At 38.0% G+C, this 20,639-nt stretch overlaps 1 protein-coding gene across 1 annotated transcript in view; it reads left to right on the top strand.

The window, feature by feature from the left end:
* Positions 1-696: 696 nt before the first annotated feature.
* Positions 697-20,639, top strand: part of LOC104155623 (rap guanine nucleotide exchange factor 6-like) — a gene marked incomplete at its 5' end in the record, with an annotated part of 33,771 nt that continues 13,828 nt past the window's right edge. The window contains 11 exons of the mRNA XM_009709285.1: positions 697-805; positions 2,780-3,023; positions 3,348-3,505; positions 4,573-4,587; positions 7,046-7,286; positions 8,419-8,802; positions 10,886-11,097; positions 11,992-12,115; positions 14,491-14,514; positions 17,255-17,475; positions 19,887-20,078. Coding sequence (XP_009707587.1) covers positions 697-805; positions 2,780-3,023; positions 3,348-3,505; positions 4,573-4,587; positions 7,046-7,286; positions 8,419-8,802; positions 10,886-11,097; positions 11,992-12,115; positions 14,491-14,514; positions 17,255-17,475; positions 19,887-20,078 — 1,924 coding nt within the window. The remainder of the gene's footprint in view (positions 806-2,779; positions 3,024-3,347; positions 3,506-4,572; positions 4,588-7,045; positions 7,287-8,418; positions 8,803-10,885; positions 11,098-11,991; positions 12,116-14,490; positions 14,515-17,254; positions 17,476-19,886; positions 20,079-20,639) is intronic.

Here is a 20,639-nt window from a genome sequence, read left to right as displayed (position 1 = left end):
TATTAAATATTAATATTAAATATTAATACACTACACCATCTGTAGTGTTCTCAACAAAAAGATTCTGCTGTTTACTAAAAGCAAACAACTGGCTAGTATTCTGTTGTGAATGCCACAGTTCAGCTTAAGTTTACATGTGTTAAATGGGTTTCTATTAAATAGTTTTCAGAATATTTAAAATATTTAAATATTTCAAAAACAGAATGGGAAAAGAAACCAAGTTGTGGTTATCTTAGGAAACTTTCTGATCTGAGGTATGTTTAAGATGAAGCCATCAGGTTGTTTTATTGGATTGATTCCCACCTAGTGTGAATCATCACTGAGACTGGTGGAGCAATGACAGTTCACAGTAGACGAAGATCCGGCCTTTGATGTAATATCAGTTCTGTGGTTCATGATCCACCATTTTTGATACAAGTGCAATTCCTAATTACAAGAATGTGATGTTAGCACAGAAAATAAATTTAGGGCATTTGTCAGGTAGATATGGAGGTCCTGGCTTGTTTATAGGGTATAACTTCACTGACATGATGAAAATAGTTATTTTACAAGGAATGTTTTCGTTCTACAACTCCTGTAAAGATGATACGGTAGCTTTTGGAAAGTTCTTATTGTGCCTGTATTTTCACCTTTGTATTTGTGAGTCTGTCAAACAGTTGTTCTTCTAATAGTCCAATTTTTTGTTTTTTCTTAAAGATAATGGAAGTAAATGGACAGAATTTTGAGAACATTACCTTTGTAAAAGCTCTGGAAATCTTACGGAACAACACTCATCTCTCCATTACTGTAAAAACAAACATTTTTGGTGAGTTGACTTTGTATTTGATGTATTTTTGTGAATGTGAAGAAAACCTCCAGTCTTTCTGGCTTTAGAAGTGCAATATGATTCCACCTTTTTTTTTTCCGACTTGCTCTAGGAGTGAGAAGTTGTGCAGAAGTCCCCTCGTTGTGCCTCCATTTGCTCAGATAAGTTCTTGTGTGCCAAGGGCTGCACGTTGAGTGGCACAAAGCCAGCATAGCCAGCTCTTTGCTGCCTGAGAAATCCTCAAATGACTGTTTAAGCAGCTTTAGTGTCCCTTCATGTGATATGGCTGAAAGAGAGCCAAAGGATCTGGGCCAAAATATTTTTGCCAAGAAACAGCAAAAATGTAAAACCGGGCTGTCGTAAAACGTTCTATAATGGCTGTAAGAATGATAGGATAAATTATCTTTATATCTAAAGTTGAGAAGGGGATATAAAAAGTGGTATGACATATAAACGTTGGCTTTTAATTGTCAATGTGAATATAAACACATAAATACCTCTTTAAAATCTTAGTCAAATCATCTGTTCTTTTTCTATAATCCCGCTCAAGCAACAGAATAACCATAGCTACAGAAAGAATGAGCCTGGGCACAAGATAACTCCTTGCTCTGTAGCTGTATCTGAGACTTTCTGGTGCTTTCCTTTTCTTGTTTTCTTCCTCCAGTTACCTGCCCTTGTTCACTGTTGATTTTCTTTTCAATTATTATTTTTTGTTTATCACTGTGCAGGTAAAAAGTTTCAAGATCCTAGCAGTTGCTTATTAACATAGTTCCAAAAAAGCATGAAACAACTATGGTAACCAGTGGTCCAGACTAATGTGAAATGACGTAAAATAAAGCATAACTGTAACTGAGACAGTGATAGATTGTTCATTTGTATTATAAATGTAAGCAACGTACGTTTATGAGTGGATTCTAATCTCTTCCTGCTAGCTGATAAAATTTCAAGGTGATTTCTCTGATAAATTTTAATGAATTCATGTCTTGAAGCTTTTTTCAACAGTGATACTTACTATCCTGTCTTTTTAATTGAGTGCTAAGTGCCTGGTACTGACAATGAGCAATTCCTGTTCTTACATTTGAATCCATACTGTGAAGGCTTTTAGCCCTAAATTTTACTAGATAATAGAAATATGTAATTTGGCTGGGACTTTCTCTACAGAAAGTCCTGGTTGCCTTGCTCATAAGCACAGTCTGAATAATTTGCTCTGTACAGTTCTGCATTCTCCCAGTATCACTGGTTTTGACAGAAAACACTGAATTTCTGAGTTGATTTATTTGAAAAGATTTAAGAAGATTTTTAAAAGATCTTTAGAAAAATAATTCGTATTGATAAACCAATTTGAACGTTTTGTTTTCATCTGTTATATGTGGGAAGAAACACAAAGAACACAAGCATGATCTTTGGGAATGTCAGTGTTGGTAATAGACTGGCTTAGTTTGATAAATGCATTAGGGAATTTGATGCGGCTTCTGTTCAGTACTATTACTAAAAGCGAACAAAGGGAGTTTTGGAAAATATCAATCTGTATTGCAGTTATTCTTGAGGAAGCATCTGCACTCCATTACCTAAAAGATGCAGACAAAAAAATCGGTAAATACATAGAGCTGATTGCCGTGAATGCAGTGTTTCCTTATTATCTATCTGGTAATGGTAGACTAGGTCTCTTAGGTTTGCTGTGATGTGTGCTAATTTCAAAAGTAGTTAGGAAAACTCTGCTGTGCACAATGTTTCATTGTTTTTATTGAACATTTAGGGGTTACTCTTTTGTGCCAAGGTAATCAAAAGGAAAACTTAAATGGGAACAGACCCACACCCTTAGAATGAAATGCAATGTATTGCCTGGTTTGTAACTCTTTGATTCACTTTTTCTGCAGGGATGTGGGAAGCAAAAGGTTTGAGGGGAAAGAAGAATTCACTGTGAAGTTTTAAGTGTGCAAAGGTAAATCACAATGATTGTATCTTCTCTTTCAGTGTTTAAGGAGCTGCTCTGCAGGATAGGACAAGAGAAGAATGGAATTCCACATATTCCAAAAATTGCAGAAAAGAAAAACAACCGTTACTCCATCCCAGATATGCCTGGAGATGTGGAACAGATGTTTCCCCGTGAAAAAGGAAACAAGAAAATGAAAGCAAACACTGTATCTGGTGGGAGAAACAGAATCAGGAAAATTTTAGACAAGACCCGATTCAGCATCTTACCTCCAAAACTGTTCAGGTTTGTCAGACTCTTCTGATCAAAAAGTAATTGTTCCTTCTTAAGTTGTGATATTTTAATTGCTTAGTATCTTCAATCATTATGTCCATGTTGCTTATGTTTTTTAAAAAATGCAGCAAATCTGACCTATAAATGCAGAACAAGGCCAAAATGTCTTTTCTCTCCCAGTGAACATTTTCAAATACGTTTTTCCTGTGCCCTTGTTTTGAAAGCCTGTCTACTGTGTAATTAAAACATGAGTGCCGCTATTTTTCTTGGTTTCGTTCATCTCAAGATGAATATAAGGTGCTTAATGCACATAATTGGAACAAAATTGTTTTGCAGTGATGGTAGTGTGAGCCAGTCGCAGGACGACAGCATTGTTGGGACTCGGCAGTGCAGGCACAGCCTGGCCATCATGCCTATTCCGGGAACACTCTCCTCCAGCAGCCCTGACCTGTTGCAGCCTACAACTAGCATTCTGGATTTCTCTAATCCGTCAGGTAAAACAGCAGCATTAGCTGATTTACAGGATGATTACAAGGCAGCTGCTTCGGGGGGGGGCGGAATTATATCTTTTACCAGCATCAAACATGCCGAGTGCAGTTACCTATTATTTTGTGGCCCTAACATGCCCAAACTGGAGATTTGCTGAAAATCCAAACTGCCTTGAACCTCTCTTGCCTGCTTTGTTGTAATGTGACACTTAGGTTGTTTTTTACACAGAAATGAATTTTACCACCTCTGACAGTCTTTGATTTACTGGAGTTTACCAGAGCTCTGGTGGAAGCAGATTGTCCTTGTCTACGCCTTTCTCTTTTGTTGTCTCTTCCCAATACCAGTACTCCTGGTGACTTGACTTGTCCATCCACCATCTTTGAATATATATTTCAAGCAGTATTGTGGATAGAATAGGACTGCCATGGTACCAACAGAGTGATATTAATGTTTAATGTTTTACAAACATTATGTATGTTCAACCGTATTCTGAAAAACTGAAAAATGTTTAGAGATATGTAGTCTAAGCTTTCATTGCGGCTACTGTAGGAATACAGTTTATGGGGTGGCTGCAGGAGGCATTTGTTGCTATATGCAGCTGCCTGTCAGCCATGTCAAGTCAGAATCTTGTTTCCCTGTATCGTGTAAATCTGTGCATAATTACATATTCTGTAAAGTGCCTTGTGGCTATGGCTTTTGTTTATGTAAACTTGCAGATTTCCCCTTTAAATGGAATGTACACAGATAGATCCTATCCAGTGCATAAATATCCATAGCAAATAAGTTCCCTTTCTGTTGCAAATCCAGATTCTTTTCTTCTGCATGAGAGCTACACATGTGTTCTCTAAGAATCTTCATTTAATACTATACAAGTTACTGCATAATATGAAATGTTGATAACTAGTCCTTCTTACCTTTTAAGTTTACTATAACAAATATGCTGTCATTTTTGAATGGCAGAGAAAACCAAATTATTTCTGACAGTGTACTACGTACAATTGATAGGTTTTGTAAACATCTAAATCTTGATTTGGTGTTGACACCATTTTTTTTCTTTTTTTCCTGCCTGCAGCTGTTGGGTTTTACTGTAAGTATCCTGATGTATAGCATCTTGTAGACCTTAATATTGCATGGCTTGTCTGTTAAACTTAACACTTTCATACATTACATTGACATAGTTGTTACTGTTAGGACATTAGACAGTCCTGTGCCCTGAAATCTTCCCTTGGATAAAACAAATCCATAGGTTCTTTTTACGGGCACAGTGCTGTACTGAGGCTGAAGCGTGCATTTTGTTCCCATTTCTGCCACCGACACGCTGAATGACCTTTGGCAGGTTCCTTTGCTTCTCTGTGACCTGGCTGTAAAGGAATGAAGCTGCTTCCTTTATAGGAACAGAAGTTTTAGGTGATAACATAGTTTGAGATTTAGTTTGTTCTCCTGTTGGACTCTGTATGACTAAAATTATGTGCATGCAAACCGGAAGCATGTTTTGTATTGTCAACACAAGTTGAATAATGCATAAGAAAATAATTTTTATTAATGTTTACCTGCTTAAAAGCAAAGACAGTGAAGACAGACATGTGCTTGTAATATAAGTTTCCCTCACCTGTCACCAGTTACACTTAGTTTTGGTTGCATGGTGATTCTTTTTGGTGGTTTTTGTTTGTTGTTTTTTGGTTTGTTTTTTTTTTTCCCTCCAAATGACACTTCTGGTTTTGGTTTCATACCTTGAGTGTTTTCTGATTATTTTTTTTTTAGGTATGTTGACACCAAGGTATAGATGTTTGCTTCTTCTGTTGATCTATAATTTTTGAATGCAGGCATTTCCCAAATTATTTAATGTGTCATTTTTACCGCTTTTGCTCTGAAATAAGTATATAATATTTACTTTTTGCTTTTATTGCCCCCATTCATGTATGCATGGAGCTTTACAAATTCAACTAGTCCCCAGCTATTAATAAGACTATTCTGTAGTGTGATAGTCATAATAATGAAACTGTTAGTAGAATTAGTTTTCAGCCAGATTATTTTTTTAACAGCATGTTTCCTCTCATCTTCCAGTTTATTTACAGCTGATGGTGAGGCTTTCTTTTTTCCAATGAGCAGAAACTTTTGATGCTGGATCATAAATTACCTGCTTGCTTTTTGCTTGAAGTTCCTGCTACTTGCCCCAATAACACCATTAAGTCCTGACGCAAGAAAAAGTAATCCCAAGCTCACTGCCTCATTAAAAGAAATCTTCACTTCTTCCTTAAGCAGTGGATTTTGACAGAGAAAGATTAATGTACAGGTGACGGGGTAAGCAGCATGTAAAACTCGGTGCTCAGAGAGCTGCTGCTGGAAGGACCTCGATGCAGAGCCCGGCAGGATGGTTCCCCTGCCAGAAGTGCTGACTCCCCTGGGCAGAGGGACGCCTGGTCCTTACCTCCCCGCGGCACTCGCTGCCCTGCTCTGGCTCCCCTCGCCTGGCAGGTCGCGTACCTCAATCCATGGATTTGGCACTTATCGCTGAGGTTATTAAAGGCTGGTCTAAATAACAGTGAGAGAAGCGAAGGGCTGTTTTGGAGGCTGTTGCTGTAATCGCAGCCCTTCGTTTCTCTCACTGGGAATCTCTGATGCAGGAGTTAACGGCACATCTGCCTCCGACGTGGTCTGTGAATAGCTGCAGGCTCTGAAGACGTGGCTGAGGGCTCAGCGAGAGCCTCCCACCTTCTCAGGTCTGCAGAAAACTTGTGAAGTTTTAGTCCTCAGACTTTAAAGAGGGGAAAAACTCTGCTTCCCTAAGTTTTAAATTAGCGTCGCTTTGACTCTTGACTTTTTTTTTTCCCCCAATCATTTTTATTTTGAAAATCAAGCCTTCTGTAATAACGAATGGAGCGAATTATTTCCCATCATCAAGCTGTAGATTAAATGTGTGTTTATTTAGATACTTATTTCCTGCTGTAGGCTGCCTCAGATAAAGCTGTTCTCTAATGCATTTCTAATGCATAAAATGTGCTATAAATAAATACACTAGCCAAAGAATTAACTGCTAGCAGCAGCTTAGTTCCTTCAGAATGAGAGAGCAAGTGTAAAAGTTTGCAGCTAGTTATGGGAGCGACCAAATCTCCTTTCTTCTTCACGTCCTCCTGCCCATAGCCCATCCACGCGTGCTCGGTGGCTTCCCCTCCCTGGGAAGAGTGCCCTGGCACGCATCTTGGTTCTGGCTCTCGCAAAGACAAAAGAGCCAAAGAAGGAATGATGCTGCCAAAGTTTTTGAGACATGCTGAGAAGGACAGTGTACAACTTAGTAATGTATCTAGATGGTCATGGGATGATAAAGTAATTGAGTTGTGGAAATGCAGAGAGGAGAGTCCTCTCAAAGTTGAAGGAAATGACTGAATATATTAATGAATATTTATCAAGTCCAGCATGGCTTTTTTTTTTTTTTCTTGCTAGCTGTTTTTTTGTTTTCTGGCTATCAAATGAGACCGTAAATGACCTTGTGTCTTTGCAAGGAAAGAGTAACTTCATACATTAAAGGTGTTACTCTGTTATTTTAGATATTCCGGATCAAGTAATAAGAGTTTTCAAAGCCGATCAGCAGAGTTGTTACATTATCATCAGCAAAGACACTACAGCAAAAGAAGTTGTGAGTCACGCCGTCCACGAATTCAACTTGACAGGAGCCCCGGAGACCTACTCCCTCTGCGAAGTGTCTGTCAGCCCCGAGGGAGTCATCAAACAACGGAGACTCCCAGATCAGTTCTCCAAATTGGCCGACAGGATTCAACTCAATGGACGGTAAAGGCGCTCTTGTTTTGATTTCAATTTGGATTTATTTGCGTTTTAGGATTGAAACATCCGAAAGAAACATCGGGGAGGGGTACCTTAATTAAAATAGACAGGTGTCTATGAGAAAAGCAAGCAATTGTCAGTGACTTTGACTTCCCTCTCCTTTCTTCCTTATTGCACCTTCCTCTTCTGCACCCAAAAAGCCTCTCCCCAAATCTACAGCAAGCTTGCTTGACGACAACTAAATTTAGCAGATCAGGATAATGTTTATAGTGGCTTACACGTAAAAAGAAAAATGTTATTTGTTTTGACACTTTCCACATATGCTTCAGGATTAAAGCATACAATTAATTTCTTTCTCAGTGATGTCATGTTGCAATGAACTGATACTAACCTGAGATAAATTCTTCCATTTTTATGTAAACTGTTACGAATGTTTCTGAAATGTTAAGTGTTTCAACTTTATCTGATGACCTGAGCCATACCAGAAGAAAGTTTATTAAGTAAAAAGTTCTTTAGTCTTCTTTGCTAGGCAACAGAGGGAATTTATGAGGAATAAACTTTAGTATATCTGAAAGTGATCTACTTGGGACCATGGAAATTAATTTTCCAGATAACACTTTCATTTCCTGAATACTATATGCTTCACGTAAATATTAATATGCCATGCTAAATTTATGGAAGAAACCACACTAAATTTGTGTAAGAAATAGAGAAATACATTAACAAGAGATTTCCTCGGACTAATGTGTATTTAAAATGTTATTTCACTACTGAATTTACAAATGGAAAAGTAACTGACCTTTTTCTGAAGGTGAAAGCTGCAGCATATTATGGAGTACAGTATAGAAAATGTTAGCAAAGAGCTAAATTAAAACAGCTTTTGAATTTTTATTTTTTTTTTTAACTTCGGTAATGATGGTATTTTGTACTAGCTAAAGTACAAGGTTGTGCTGTCCCTTCTTGCCTCTGTTTATGCTTCTTACACTGGGTTGTCAACAGTAACACAGAAATACTCTCACCTAAACACCCCTGCGGTGTCAATAGTGTCCACGTTGATTGGTATAGTTCAATGTCTTTGTGAACACAAACCCTCTGAAGAGCATCTCTAATGTTTTATTGTGACTCAATTGTTCTTTAGGTATTATCTGAAAAACAACATGGAGACAGAGACCTTATGCTCAGATGAGGATGCTCAAGAGCTACTGAGAGAAAGCCAAATTTCCCTCCTACAGCTGAGCACCATTGAGGTCGCCACTCAGCTTTCCATGAGAGACTTTGAATTATTTCGCAATATTGAGCCTACAGAATACATCGATGACCTTTATAAGCTGGACTCCAAAACAGGAAATGCTCACCTGAAACAGTTTGAGGATGTCATAAATCAAGAGACGTTCTGGGTTGCCATGGAAATTTTAGCAGAGCCCAACCAACTCAAAAGAATGAAGATTATTAAGCATTTCATTAAAATTGCCCTCCACTGTCGAGAATGCAAGAACTTCAATTCCATGTTCGCGGTTATAAGGTAAAATACTTCCCATTTGTCAGATCTGATTTGTGCTGTCAACCGCAATTCTGTTCATCTAAATGGAAAGAGAAGGAATTGGTATATCCTGAACAGATTACCAGTGGTGCTGGTAGTTTTAAGGGGATTACCAAGCTTTTCAAAAGCCAGACTCTACAAAGAGATGTATTGTCACTGCAGTCTTTTCTTTCCTCAGCCTTAGAAGTTCAGTCTTATTGCAGTGGTTGATGTGACTGTCTCTTTTTTTAACTGTTACCTGGCAGGGAAGGAGAAGATTTGGACAAAAGCACTGTTTGACTGATGAACTTCAGAAACCTGGCTGAACATTGCTGTCATTTTCTGTGATTCTGGCACCCAATTTCCTTTCTTTTTTCAGTCATTGTTACTTTTTCAGTGTGCAGCAAGTCATATCTGCAATGATATTACTTATTTCTTCCTTTCATTGTAAGGACTTCCTCAGATCAGTCTTGTTTTCGTTTAATTTTCCTTTTCATTCTTTCCTGTCATCTGCTTGCTTCTCTATTTTTTTTTTTCCTCTTCATTTGCACATTTAGACATTCTCTTTTGATTTATACTACATGCTGCTACTTTAACAGCGTGAGTTCAGCATTGCCTTTATTTGCAATTGTCTTACACCCAGGTTTTACTCTAAGGGGGAAAAAAAGGCACTGTGATTCGTCAGACAAAGGTCTGGATTCATACTGTATCCCAGCACCAGTGCTATCTAAGAAAATACCATTTAAAAATATTTTCTTCCGTGTCTAGCCAATTTATCAAATAGTATTGGTTTCTGTGTAGTCATACATTAAAGAATCCATGAATTTCATTAAATGATACTGGGCAACCGTTGGGGCTGTGGCTACTCATTACATGGTGAAATACGCATGTGGGTACAGAATTTAATTTCTATATTCTGCTCCCTAATTTCTCATGGTTTATTGTAGGTGAGGAAATGACTCTTCCTGCTTCTCAGTTAAGTGATGAGGCCATGACTGAAGTGGCCTTTGGTCAAAACAAAGCAAATAAATTAAGTTTGGTTTTACCCTTATTTCTAGAGGAACACATTTTTGTTAGCATATGCCACAGGGGTTCCCTTTCTTTCCTTGCCTTGCATTGCATATCAATACAATGCCCTGTGTTTCATGAAATAGGAAGGTAGCCATCCTAATGTAGCGTGTAAAAGAGGAGCAGTGTGGTGGCATATGTTTTATTTTTCACATGAGAGAAGGCTTTGTTTGTGGCTTGACAATATCATGGAGAGAAATCTGTATTAAAAAACAAAACAAAACGCAAATACAAAATAAGTTTTTGAAGCTTTCAAAGTGAGAAGAAAATCTTAGAATAGCAAATTCAGTAATTGTGTCATTCTGGCTTGAGCAATGAATGCTGGAGAATAGCACTTTCCAGATCTTCAGTTATGGGGACTTTGCTCAAGAAATTCTGCAATGATTGCAAAGTTGGTGACAAATTATGATAAGGAAGATGGATATATTTCATTTATTTTAATTTTTTTTCATTGCATCCAGCTAATTCTGGATATATTTTTACTTGATGAGAAAGAGGGCACAACAGCAAGTTTTAGCATATCTGCTGCCTCTAATTCTCAGTCGGTTGGTGCTCGTTTACAAATGCTCCAAACGTACTCCTTTTAAGTCTTGACGCTTTTACTTGGGATTAGCTGTGCACTGTTCTCGCTCGCTACTGTAGCTCTGTATTGACCTCATTAATTTTTCACCTTTTTTGTCCTTATTGCGGTATACATTTTTACAGGAGAGAAGTGTTTCTTGAGTTAAATGGGCATCGGTACTATGTTACAGAGAGATTGTTTTGGCAGGCGGACTTGGAAGTTGTACCTTGTGAATAGGAAGCAGTCATGCTTTTTCCACTTCTCTTTTTCGCTTGCTCACAAGAGTGAACAGCAGAGGTTTATTGTGATGAACTTGCAGCCTGGCGTTCACCCAGCTTTACAGTTAACCTTGTGGAAGCTATTTTTAATCCTTAAAACGAAAAACCAACCCTTTACTTCCTTATGTAAGGTAATGATTCTGCTAACAGCTAATAATGAAACGTCTCTGCCTTACAGTGGGTTAAATCTAGCACCGGTAGCACGTCTCAGAGGCACTTGGGAAAAGTTACCAAGCAAGTATGAAAAGCACCTCAGAGACCTTCAAGATCTTTTTGATCCATCTCGAAACATGGCAAAATACCGCAACATCCTTAGCAGCCAGAGCATGCAGCCTCCAATTATTCCACTTTTTCCTGTTGTGAAGAAGGATATCACGTTTCTGCATGAAGGTAACATCAAACATACAGAAATAATAAACTAAGTATTGAATATGCTTTAGCTCTTTCTTCAGTGCTCTGTGATTCAACAAATGTCTGAAAGAAGCTGCCACCAGTAGGATGCTTTTGATATGTCCTTTGTAGGAGTAAAACAAAATAGAACTCTGAATGCGTAATGGAAGAGACTGATCCTAGACAAAAATTAAATGCATATTTTTAATATTTTAAAAGCAATGCTTTATCTTCATCAGCTGTCCTAAGGTTTAAGGTAGAAGAGTAGGTGAGCGTGCTAACTGGTAGTTACCCTACTTGAAATATATTTCTCTTACAAAAACTTGATGCTGCAGTGTTTCTAGGTTTTCGTTCCATGTTGTGGCTTTCAGACAGCTACGATGATATAACACCTCCTACTCTTGCTTGCAGTATTTTCAAGGGTTTTTGTTTAAACGTTTCCATTTTGTTGCTTTTATGCAAAGTTCTATTCACAATTGGTTAAGGTTAAGCATTTCCAAATATGCCCAGTTCTTGGTTGTGATGTGTCAGAACCATTTGAACTAATTTCAGAACGTGAATGCTGTTGTTGTCAGTTCTACACATTATTTTAACATCTATGCCAATGAATTTGGGCATAGTTCACTTACTCCTTTTTCCTCCTACTGATGCTTACTTGTTACTTTAGAAATAGGTTAACAAGAGCAGTACTAGGTAGTCTGAGTGGGCCTGATTGTCATTTGTGTTTTGCCAGAGTTTCCCGTTTTCTGGTTATTTTGATTAAAGCAGTTGTTTTGATGGAGGGGCAGGGAGGGAGGAAGGGTAATGTGGGGGGCTAGAAGCACATTGCCCATTAAAAAGTATTTCTTATTCTTTTCTTTTTTTTTCATATGTGTGTGTGTTTCAATTATGCAGGAAATGATTCTAAAGTGGATGGCTTGGTAAATTTTGAGAAACTCAGAATGATTGCCAAAGAAATTCGCCAAGTTGTCAGAATGACCTCAGCAAACATGGATCCGGCTGTAATGTTCAGACAAAGGTGTGCAATTTAGAAAGACAGTAGGATTGAAGGTGTCTCAGCGTGGGTAGGGATCTGGGTTTGTGTGTTCATCAGTATGTTAATATTTCATTGTGTAACATCTCATTGACTTTTACCATCAGAACCGCAATCTTTATCAAATTAGGGCAGTGCGATTGATGCTTCCAAGACCTGCTTTTAATGACTACTAAACCAATCTGTTGCCTTTAAAAAACAAAGAAGAATAGGTTCTAATTTTAACGATTCATATTTTTGCTAAATAAAATGTTAGTTCCCATATGCTTTTGGGAGAGGTGTAATATTAGGATAGTGTAATATTATCTATATATGAGAGAGAGAGAGAGAGACAAAAAGCACCTAAATCACCCATGTATAAATCTGAAACATTGCTTCAAAACAAAACCCCACTGATAATATATTAAAACCAAATAAAATATTTTTTTATTTGTTCACAGCTCGCTCCACCTACATAATGTTTGATATATTCAGGCTGTAAGCTGGTGGAGGGGTTTTTTTTTGGGGGTGTTGGGTTGGTTTGGTTTTTTTCCTGATGCATCTGTTCACAGATGCACATATCAGGCTCTGTGTTGACAAACTGCAAAATAAAAGCTCAATGATTTCTAATCTGATGCTGATGAGCTCCAGGTTGTATTTAGTGGAACTAAATAATTTCCTACATCTACTTGCTTCCCACTGGCTGAACTAAAAGCGTCAGCAGCTCCGTTGTGTCCATGCAGGGTCCTGATGCCTGTAGGTCCCTGCTGAGAAGGGAGGTGATGTCCTTTCCTTGCACTGTTAGTTTGCCTTTTGAACTTACAGGCCAGACAAAAACCCCTCAAGATGCAGTTCAGGTGGAGAGCTGGTGACAAAATGAGGTCCTGTGCTGGATCACTACACGGTTTCTACTTAAAAAAATGACAGAATAGTCCTTCGAGTTGTCGGTTCCACGTGTATCCGCAGCAGTGTCTGGCCAGCAGTGGAGAGCTCTCTGAACGCTGTGGAGTGAGCAGCGTGCAGAGGAAGTTTAACAGACAGTTACTTGGGTGAAGTGTGCTTGGTACAAGCCCTCACTAAATTCCAATTCATAGGTCACCTGTGCAGTTGTAATTGTCTTAGATTTACGAATTCAGTTACATCTGTGCAGTGGAAGGAAATAGCATGTGCAAGGATACGCAGCATGTATACGAGCATTGAGATTTGGTTCCCTGTGGTCTTCCAGTGGTCAGGATTCACAGATGATCATGAATCCTGCCTGGTTTTTATTTTCAAGACTGACTATCAGGAAACTTAAGTATTTTGTTTAAAATTGGTCCAGTCGAGGTTTGAGACAGAAATAACAGATCCCTTGCTAATGTTGTTTAAGGATGGATTCGTTTCAAAGTGGAAATTCACCTTCATACTATTGGATTTGAATTAGGAAAATTTCCTTTTTAACGTAAAGGTATAAAACTACTTACTGATAAATTATGATTGCTGTTCAGAAACTTTGGCATTCACAGATGAAATCAATCTATAAATAAATTTCCCTGATGCCCTGTGTGCTTTCTAAGACCTAACAAAGCCTAACCATTAAATGAATTTAATAGTAAATAGTTACCTTTAGTATGTTTTTCAGAATTACAGAACACATTTTAATGACCATAATTTAAATTATGCACAGTGATATAAAATGCTTGGGCGTCTAATATTAGAGATAGTGCCAAAGATTAAAAGAAAATAATTCCCTGTTTTCACATCATTTATATTCATTTTCATTGCCTCTGGTGTTTGATCTATCAGTTTGTGGTAAGAAGCACCAATAAATGCTTTTGAAGATTAAAAATGAACAAGAAAAGATGTTTGTTAGTGGTAACATGAGACTTGCTAGCAGGTTCATTACCGATTTAATATAAATCAACGAGCTTGTTTTCCGGCTAGCAATTGAGAAAACAACATCATAAACTTGAATACTGATGATGATTTCTGATATGCTTACTGCGGTCCTAATGCAAAGAATAAATTGGTTTAATGACACTTTCTGCAATATGAGTAAGTTGAACAACCTTCGCTCGCTCCATCAAAATTTAATTTGACTTACGGGAAATACTTAACAAGAAAATTTAATGCACGTTTGGTTTCTAAATTCATAGGTTAAACTTAAAAATAAGCAAAAAACTGATAGATGTTCTTCCATGTTAAAGTATTTGAGGACATCCTGCCCTTGCATTCCATTAAAACATTGTGGTGTTGTTTGACAAGAATTTTGCTGTATAGAAATTTTTTCTTTTCTGTTCTTTCCTGTCTACATCTTTCTTCCTGACTCTCAACTGTTTTATTTTTTTCCTGTGCTTTTCTGTTCAAATACATGCTTCAATGTATATGGCTCTTGCTTACAGGAAGAAGAGGTGGAGGAGTTTGGGGTAAGTGTAGAGATGAATGCAACTAAGATAAATAAAGATTATGCAACTCTTAACATACTGCATCCTCCTCGTTAGTGCATGCATCTGATATACAGCATGCATTTTATTAACCCTGCAATACATATTTTTTGGAAAACAGGAATAAGGGGTTACAGGCAACGTTATACTGTAGCAATGAGAATTCTGAGTTGCTTTTGTATACTAGATAAGTTGTTTGAGTTTTGGCTTTATGCATTAAAAAAAACTGCTGTGCAGTTATATTGGAAGGCAAACTATTTTGGGAAATAAATAACTTACTTTTTAACATGTAACAGAAAAGTTTAAGCCATTCTGCATTTTAAACTATAAGGATTCTTTGAATTGTGATAATGATACAATAATTTCCCCCTAGAAATTTGAACTCAAGCTTCAAAGTATTTTTTTTTGTTTGTTTTAGTATATATTTCAAATGTATCTCACATTTCATACACTAAAATCCTCACTGATTTCACTGGGAATCTTGATTGTGCAAGGACTGAATAACGAAGTGACTACAAGTGAGAGTACTAAGACTGGCTAGTGAAATTCCTGACTGACACATGGCAGTGATTGTAAGATGACGTGGTAGCCATATTCTGTGTGTTCTTATGTGTATTTTTACCCATAAACTGTTATCTGTGTACCCAAGCCTATGTGCCTTTGCACTTTGAAACTCTACTGCTTTCTATACTATGGGCATCTGGTTTAGAGCCAACTATACATTAGTATGTCGACATTTTGCATAGAGGACTGAAGGCAGGAAAGCTCACGGTGCTTTGCCCTCCCTACAGTCACTTGTCAAATAATATATTAATTATAGATTAAGTTGCAGGAGAAGCCTGGTGTGGCAACACGATTTGCCGGCAAAGAATATCCAGGTGCTTCTGTGCAGAGAACGGATTTACTCCTGCCAGCAGTGATGGGGACAGTGCCAGGCCTTGGGCAAGACAAACTGGGGAGAGCAGGTGTGGGCGCTGGTCCCTGATGCGAAGTCAGCAGCAGTGTGTGGATGCCCTTGGTGCAGGAGAGCTGGGCTGGCAGCGTTAGGTGGTCGGTAATCAACCGCCCAGAGTGCAGCTCATGGGGAGAAATACCTAGGACCCAGCTGGAGCCACCACACTTTCTAACCCCTGGGATTACTGTGAGCACAAGTGAATAAGGAAAAATCATTTTTAAAGGAAATTGAATTGAATTAAATTGCCTTGAAAAGTCAAGTCCAGACTTAAAACAGTGTGTACGTAAGCAATAAAATATTTATGTCATTAAAAATAAACATAATGTAGTTTCTTGTTTCATTATGTAATAGATACTAGCTTTGTTCTTATCCGTAGGAGATGAGTGCCCCCATGGTTTGAATAGGTGTGAACAGTCCATCGTGCCTTTTGCTGCTCTTTGCCGATAATAGCATTACTTTTTTATTTAGTTAAGCTATAAATTTCTGCCAGTTTTTTAAGCTTATATTTTCTCTTACATTGCTTTATTTAACATCTTTGAAAATATGGCAGTCAGCTGTTTTCCACCACTTCTTATTTTTTAAGCTCAGTGTGCTCAATTCCTTAGACTTTCTCTAACAGTGTTTCATTCTGACTCTTTTGGCCATTACAGCTCTTCTGTGCTGGAGATTGTTTATTCTGCCACTTGTGGTTCTGTAAACACACGCAAGATCTTGATAAACATCCTCACAAATAATTTAGCCTTTCAAAAGAAAGTTATTCCTCTGAATGTTTTAAAGAAAACCTACAAACAAACAATTTTGAACTACTTTATTGACACTTTCCATTAGAATTTACATGTAACATATACTGCAATCTCCATTTATTAAAAAATGCATTAGGACTGGTGTGGCCATAGGACTTTTGACAGTTCAAATGGAGGTGGTGTGCATATTTGAAGTACACCAAGATCAGTTGTCTGGGCACTGATTCAGTGTGAATAAGAGTGACTGTCAGGGAGAGTAACTGATGTACGCTGACAATCTGCAGATTATTTATTTTTGCTTCAGTTGCTGATAGAATTGGCAGCTCAAAATCAGGAGTATTAAGGAGCGTCGTCTTTCATAGATGCAAGTGTGTACATGTCTGGGCATATGTGTATTATCACTGCCTTCCTGACCTTTGTGGGGATATGTTTTTTGAATGAGCTGCTCTTCTGTGAATGTTTTTACTTAGAGCAAGAAGTTAAGTGCATAATACAATGTACTTTGCACACTTAACGTAATTTTTCCTCTTATTTAAACATTGTCAGAAGCTCAGTTTTCTAAGAGGATTACAGCAGTCACTCACTTCTGTACTCAGCTAATTGCAGTAAGTTTCTGTTGTGAGCCTGGTGCATACAGTGGGTACCAAATTCCTTAAACCAACAAAGTTATCAAGTTCGTCCGTTCTTACAGTCTGCAGTTGAAATAGTGTGGGTCTTGCAGTGCGAGGCTGCGATTCATTAGCAGAGCTCAATGGGTACTGTACGCAGCGTTGTGCCTCATTCTTCCTACTTCCACACTTTCGTATGCAATCCTTTTCTAGACTCAAATTGCTGCTCTCAATCTACCAGAATATTTTAAGACAAGTATTGTTTTAATGCTGTTCATCTTTTTAACTCATTTGCATCAGCATGCACTAGCCCTAACTGAAGATTATTGGTATTAATCTGCTTTGGCGTGTGCTACTGTAGCTCCTCATTGCTGTTGAGAACTAAAAATTTACTGCTTTGCTCTTTTCTTTTATAGGTCCCTAAGCCAGGGCAGCACAAACTCGAACATGCTGGATGTACAGGGAGGCGCTCACAAAAAACGTGCCCGACGCAGCTCACTTCTGAATGCCAAGAAGCTGTACGAGGATGCCCAGATGGCGAGGAAGGTGAAGCAGTACTTGTCCAACCTGAATGTAGAGACAGACGAAGAAAAGATCCAAATATTGTCACTTCAGTGTGAGCCTGCATATAGCACTTGTAAGTACAGTGATCAAAACTGGTGGCATGATCTATGAAAGTTATAAAAATCTTGTTCCTTCCCTAGAAATACTCACTTAAGATCTTTCTCTTCTCCCTTCCAGAAAAAATACTCTAGTAAGGGCTTGTTTGTCAATTCATGTGCTACCAGTTTCAGCAAGCTAGCATTTATCTTTGGATCTTGGTTGAGTTCAGAAGACTTCCGTGATGTTTTCTGTTTTGACCTTTAGTTCTTAAACTGTGTGTCTTTTCATCAGTCTCGAAGGAAATTCAATAGTACATTAGCTCTATTCTTGCCCTGCTGTCCTTGTACAGAATTAGGAAGGATAAAAGTAACATTTACCATATGAACGGCATGAAAATAAAAAGAGACAAAAATCAATATAGAAACTGCAATGGATTACAGCTTAGAATAAATCAAGATTGTTGAGCTGGAGAAGTTAGGTCAATATTGACTGATGGGATTGACATGGCTTGACAGTCAAAAATTGAGGGCTACAGCAGGACAGTTTCCATAATTTGAGTTCCTGTGCAACTGTCTAACTAAGCAAACTGTTATCTGACCTCCTGTCTTACACAGTTCAGTAAATTCTTATTTAAAAATGAGAAATGGCAGTTGCACTTTATTGTGATCCTTAGAAATTTTCACTTGCTTGAAAGGTAGGTTTCAAAATAGAAGAGTAGCAAATTGCTAAGCAAAATAAAGTTTCATGTTTCTCTGTTGTCCAAATTTAGCATTTTAAGACTCCTTTTGTCCTGAAATACTGGTTTGTCTCTGACGAGGTAAGTTAAAAGCATGACTAGGAGATGGCATCCTGAAGATAAAATTTTAAATCCTTTCCATTATTCAGTATTAAGAATGCAAATCCTTGTTATTCCCTAAGGTGCCTTCCTATGCGATTTTTTTTTTAGCATTTATTTTTAAATAGCACTGATGTAGAAATCCTGGAAATGGCGATACTTGACTCCCTTTTTAAAAATGTTAAATTCTGTGTATTCGCACTGGCCTTGTGCCTGAGGTCACCAGAAGTCACAGGTAGCTCTGAATAGAAAGTTGCACGGCATCATACATTGTTAGTGGAGGTGTTCTGCTTGTGCTGTGTTCACAGATATGTAATAGCACAGAACATTTCTACTTAGAGGTAGCACCGTTGTGGGTTTTATGCTTTACTTTGCCACTCCTGCCAAAACAATAAACTAAAGTATATCATAGATGATCTATGTGCGAACGTAACAGGTGGCCGTACTATGCCCAGGAGACAAACATAAATGTTATGAGGTTGTTTTTCAATTGCTTTAAATAAATCATTTAAAATCTTGTTTGCACAGTGCTAGCCATAGGTACTTGGAATTAAAAATAGGGAATACATACTGACTGATTTACTCCACGTAGTTAAGCAAATCAAATCCTTTTTTTCTTCAACTTCAAAAAAGGAAAATGAAGGTTAAGTGGATATACAAATAACTGTGTAGTAGAGTGGCATATTATTAAATTACCTATTTTTAAAAACTGGAAAAAAATAAAACCACCAAAAACCGCAGGTAATTGATCTAATTGAGATTATAGTCATAGTTTGCAGAGCCAGCAGAATGGATGGGGGAGCGATGCGGAGCACAGGGGAACTGCCAGCCCCCGCGTGGGTTTTGTGCCGGTGGAGTGGGAGCACTGAACCGTTCCAGGGAGAGTTCCTCTGCACTTCGTGCGTTTATTCACATTTAAATTTTGACCGAGTGGCTTTGAATCAGGGAGCCTGCTGGCACATGGTTTTGCAGGTTGGTTTTGTGCAGGTAGGGTGTTTTCGCACATACCTGGAAAAGCAGGAGGTGCAGCTCCCCAGTCTCTTGTCTCAGTAGCAAGGTTCTCCTGGCCTTGCTTGCAGAGGAATGAGCAGCAGTAATGCTGCAATCCAGCCTTTCCCAAGGGAATTTAAGGAGAAGTCCGATGGCCTTAACTTCAGAATTTATTAATTGCTGTGTGATTAAAGTAGAAACTGCAGCAGTGCCCTGTGTTGTAAATCGAGTGTGCCACCTAGTGAAAGGTTTGATGCCAATTGCAAAACAACCGTTCTTCCCCCTTCGGTGGCATTGCGTAATTTTGAAAGAGATGCTGTTAGGCTTTTGCACCTTATTTACAGACATCTAAAATATGGACTCGTAGTAGGAATAAATCAAATTTGTCTTTTGATGAAGTACCTCTGTGACACTTTACAGAGTTTAGGTTTTTTAATGCCATCTTGTGCAACAGCCTCTTCAGTGTAACGAGATGGGGGTGTTTGGAATAGAAATGATTTCAAATACATTTTATCTGCTTCATACTATGGTTGTTTTGTCTGGATGGTTGTACTCAGAATGACTGTAATAATCCTGCAGTTCAAAGTGCAAGATACTTATATGCAATTTTTCTGTAACAGTGACAAAGAATTTAAGTGAGAGAAGAGGAGCAAAATCCTCAGAAATGTCTCCAGTACCCATGAGATCAATTGGCCAAACCACTAAAGCCCATCAGCATCAGCAAAACAGGATGAGTCAAGTTCTTCAGGTTCCAACTGTGAATTTATACCCCAGTAGGAAAAAGGGACTGACAAAGGATCATGTCACATTCAGTGAGTATATTCAGTTCACCTGTCTGGAGAGTTTGGTAGATTAAGTAACTAAGAGGGAGGAGCTGGTTTGTAGCTGGGTGGATTATTTGCGGTACCATTGTGCTTCATTTACTTCATTCACTTTAAAATAGCTGAAGCCTATTACTGTGTTTTAAGAGAGCGTGCCGTTTACTTAGTGATTTGCACCATCTTTAATGATTTTTCTTAAACCAGTTGATGGCAAGGTGCTGTCTCCAAATATGCTCTTGCTTTGTCATTTTTTCCTTTTTTTCCTTGAACTAAAGAACGTGTTCTAACAAAAGTGATCTTAATATCTCTCTCTTGAACAGGTCAGGTGTACAGTGTTAAGTCTTTTACTCTGTATTTCTGTATTTTAAAGGGATCTTGCACAAATGGAGTAGAACAACATCACTTGTTTCTTTTCATGATAAAATGAAGTATATTTAGGTGAAATCATTGAAACAAATCACAAACTTAATATTTTAACCTCTGGAACACCATTATAACAACAACATTGTCAAATGGAGCAACATAGGTTAGCAGTTGCTCCCAGTGAGCATC

Source organism: Cariama cristata, unplaced genomic scaffold (assembly GCF_000690535.1).
Source record: "Cariama cristata isolate BGI_N322 unplaced genomic scaffold, ASM69053v1 scaffold2490, whole genome shotgun sequence".
Classification (NCBI taxonomy): Eukaryota; Metazoa; Chordata; class Aves; order Cariamiformes; family Cariamidae; genus Cariama; species Cariama cristata.
The sequence above is the reverse complement of the archived record's forward strand: the minus strand, read 5'-3'. Positions and strand labels throughout refer to the sequence as shown.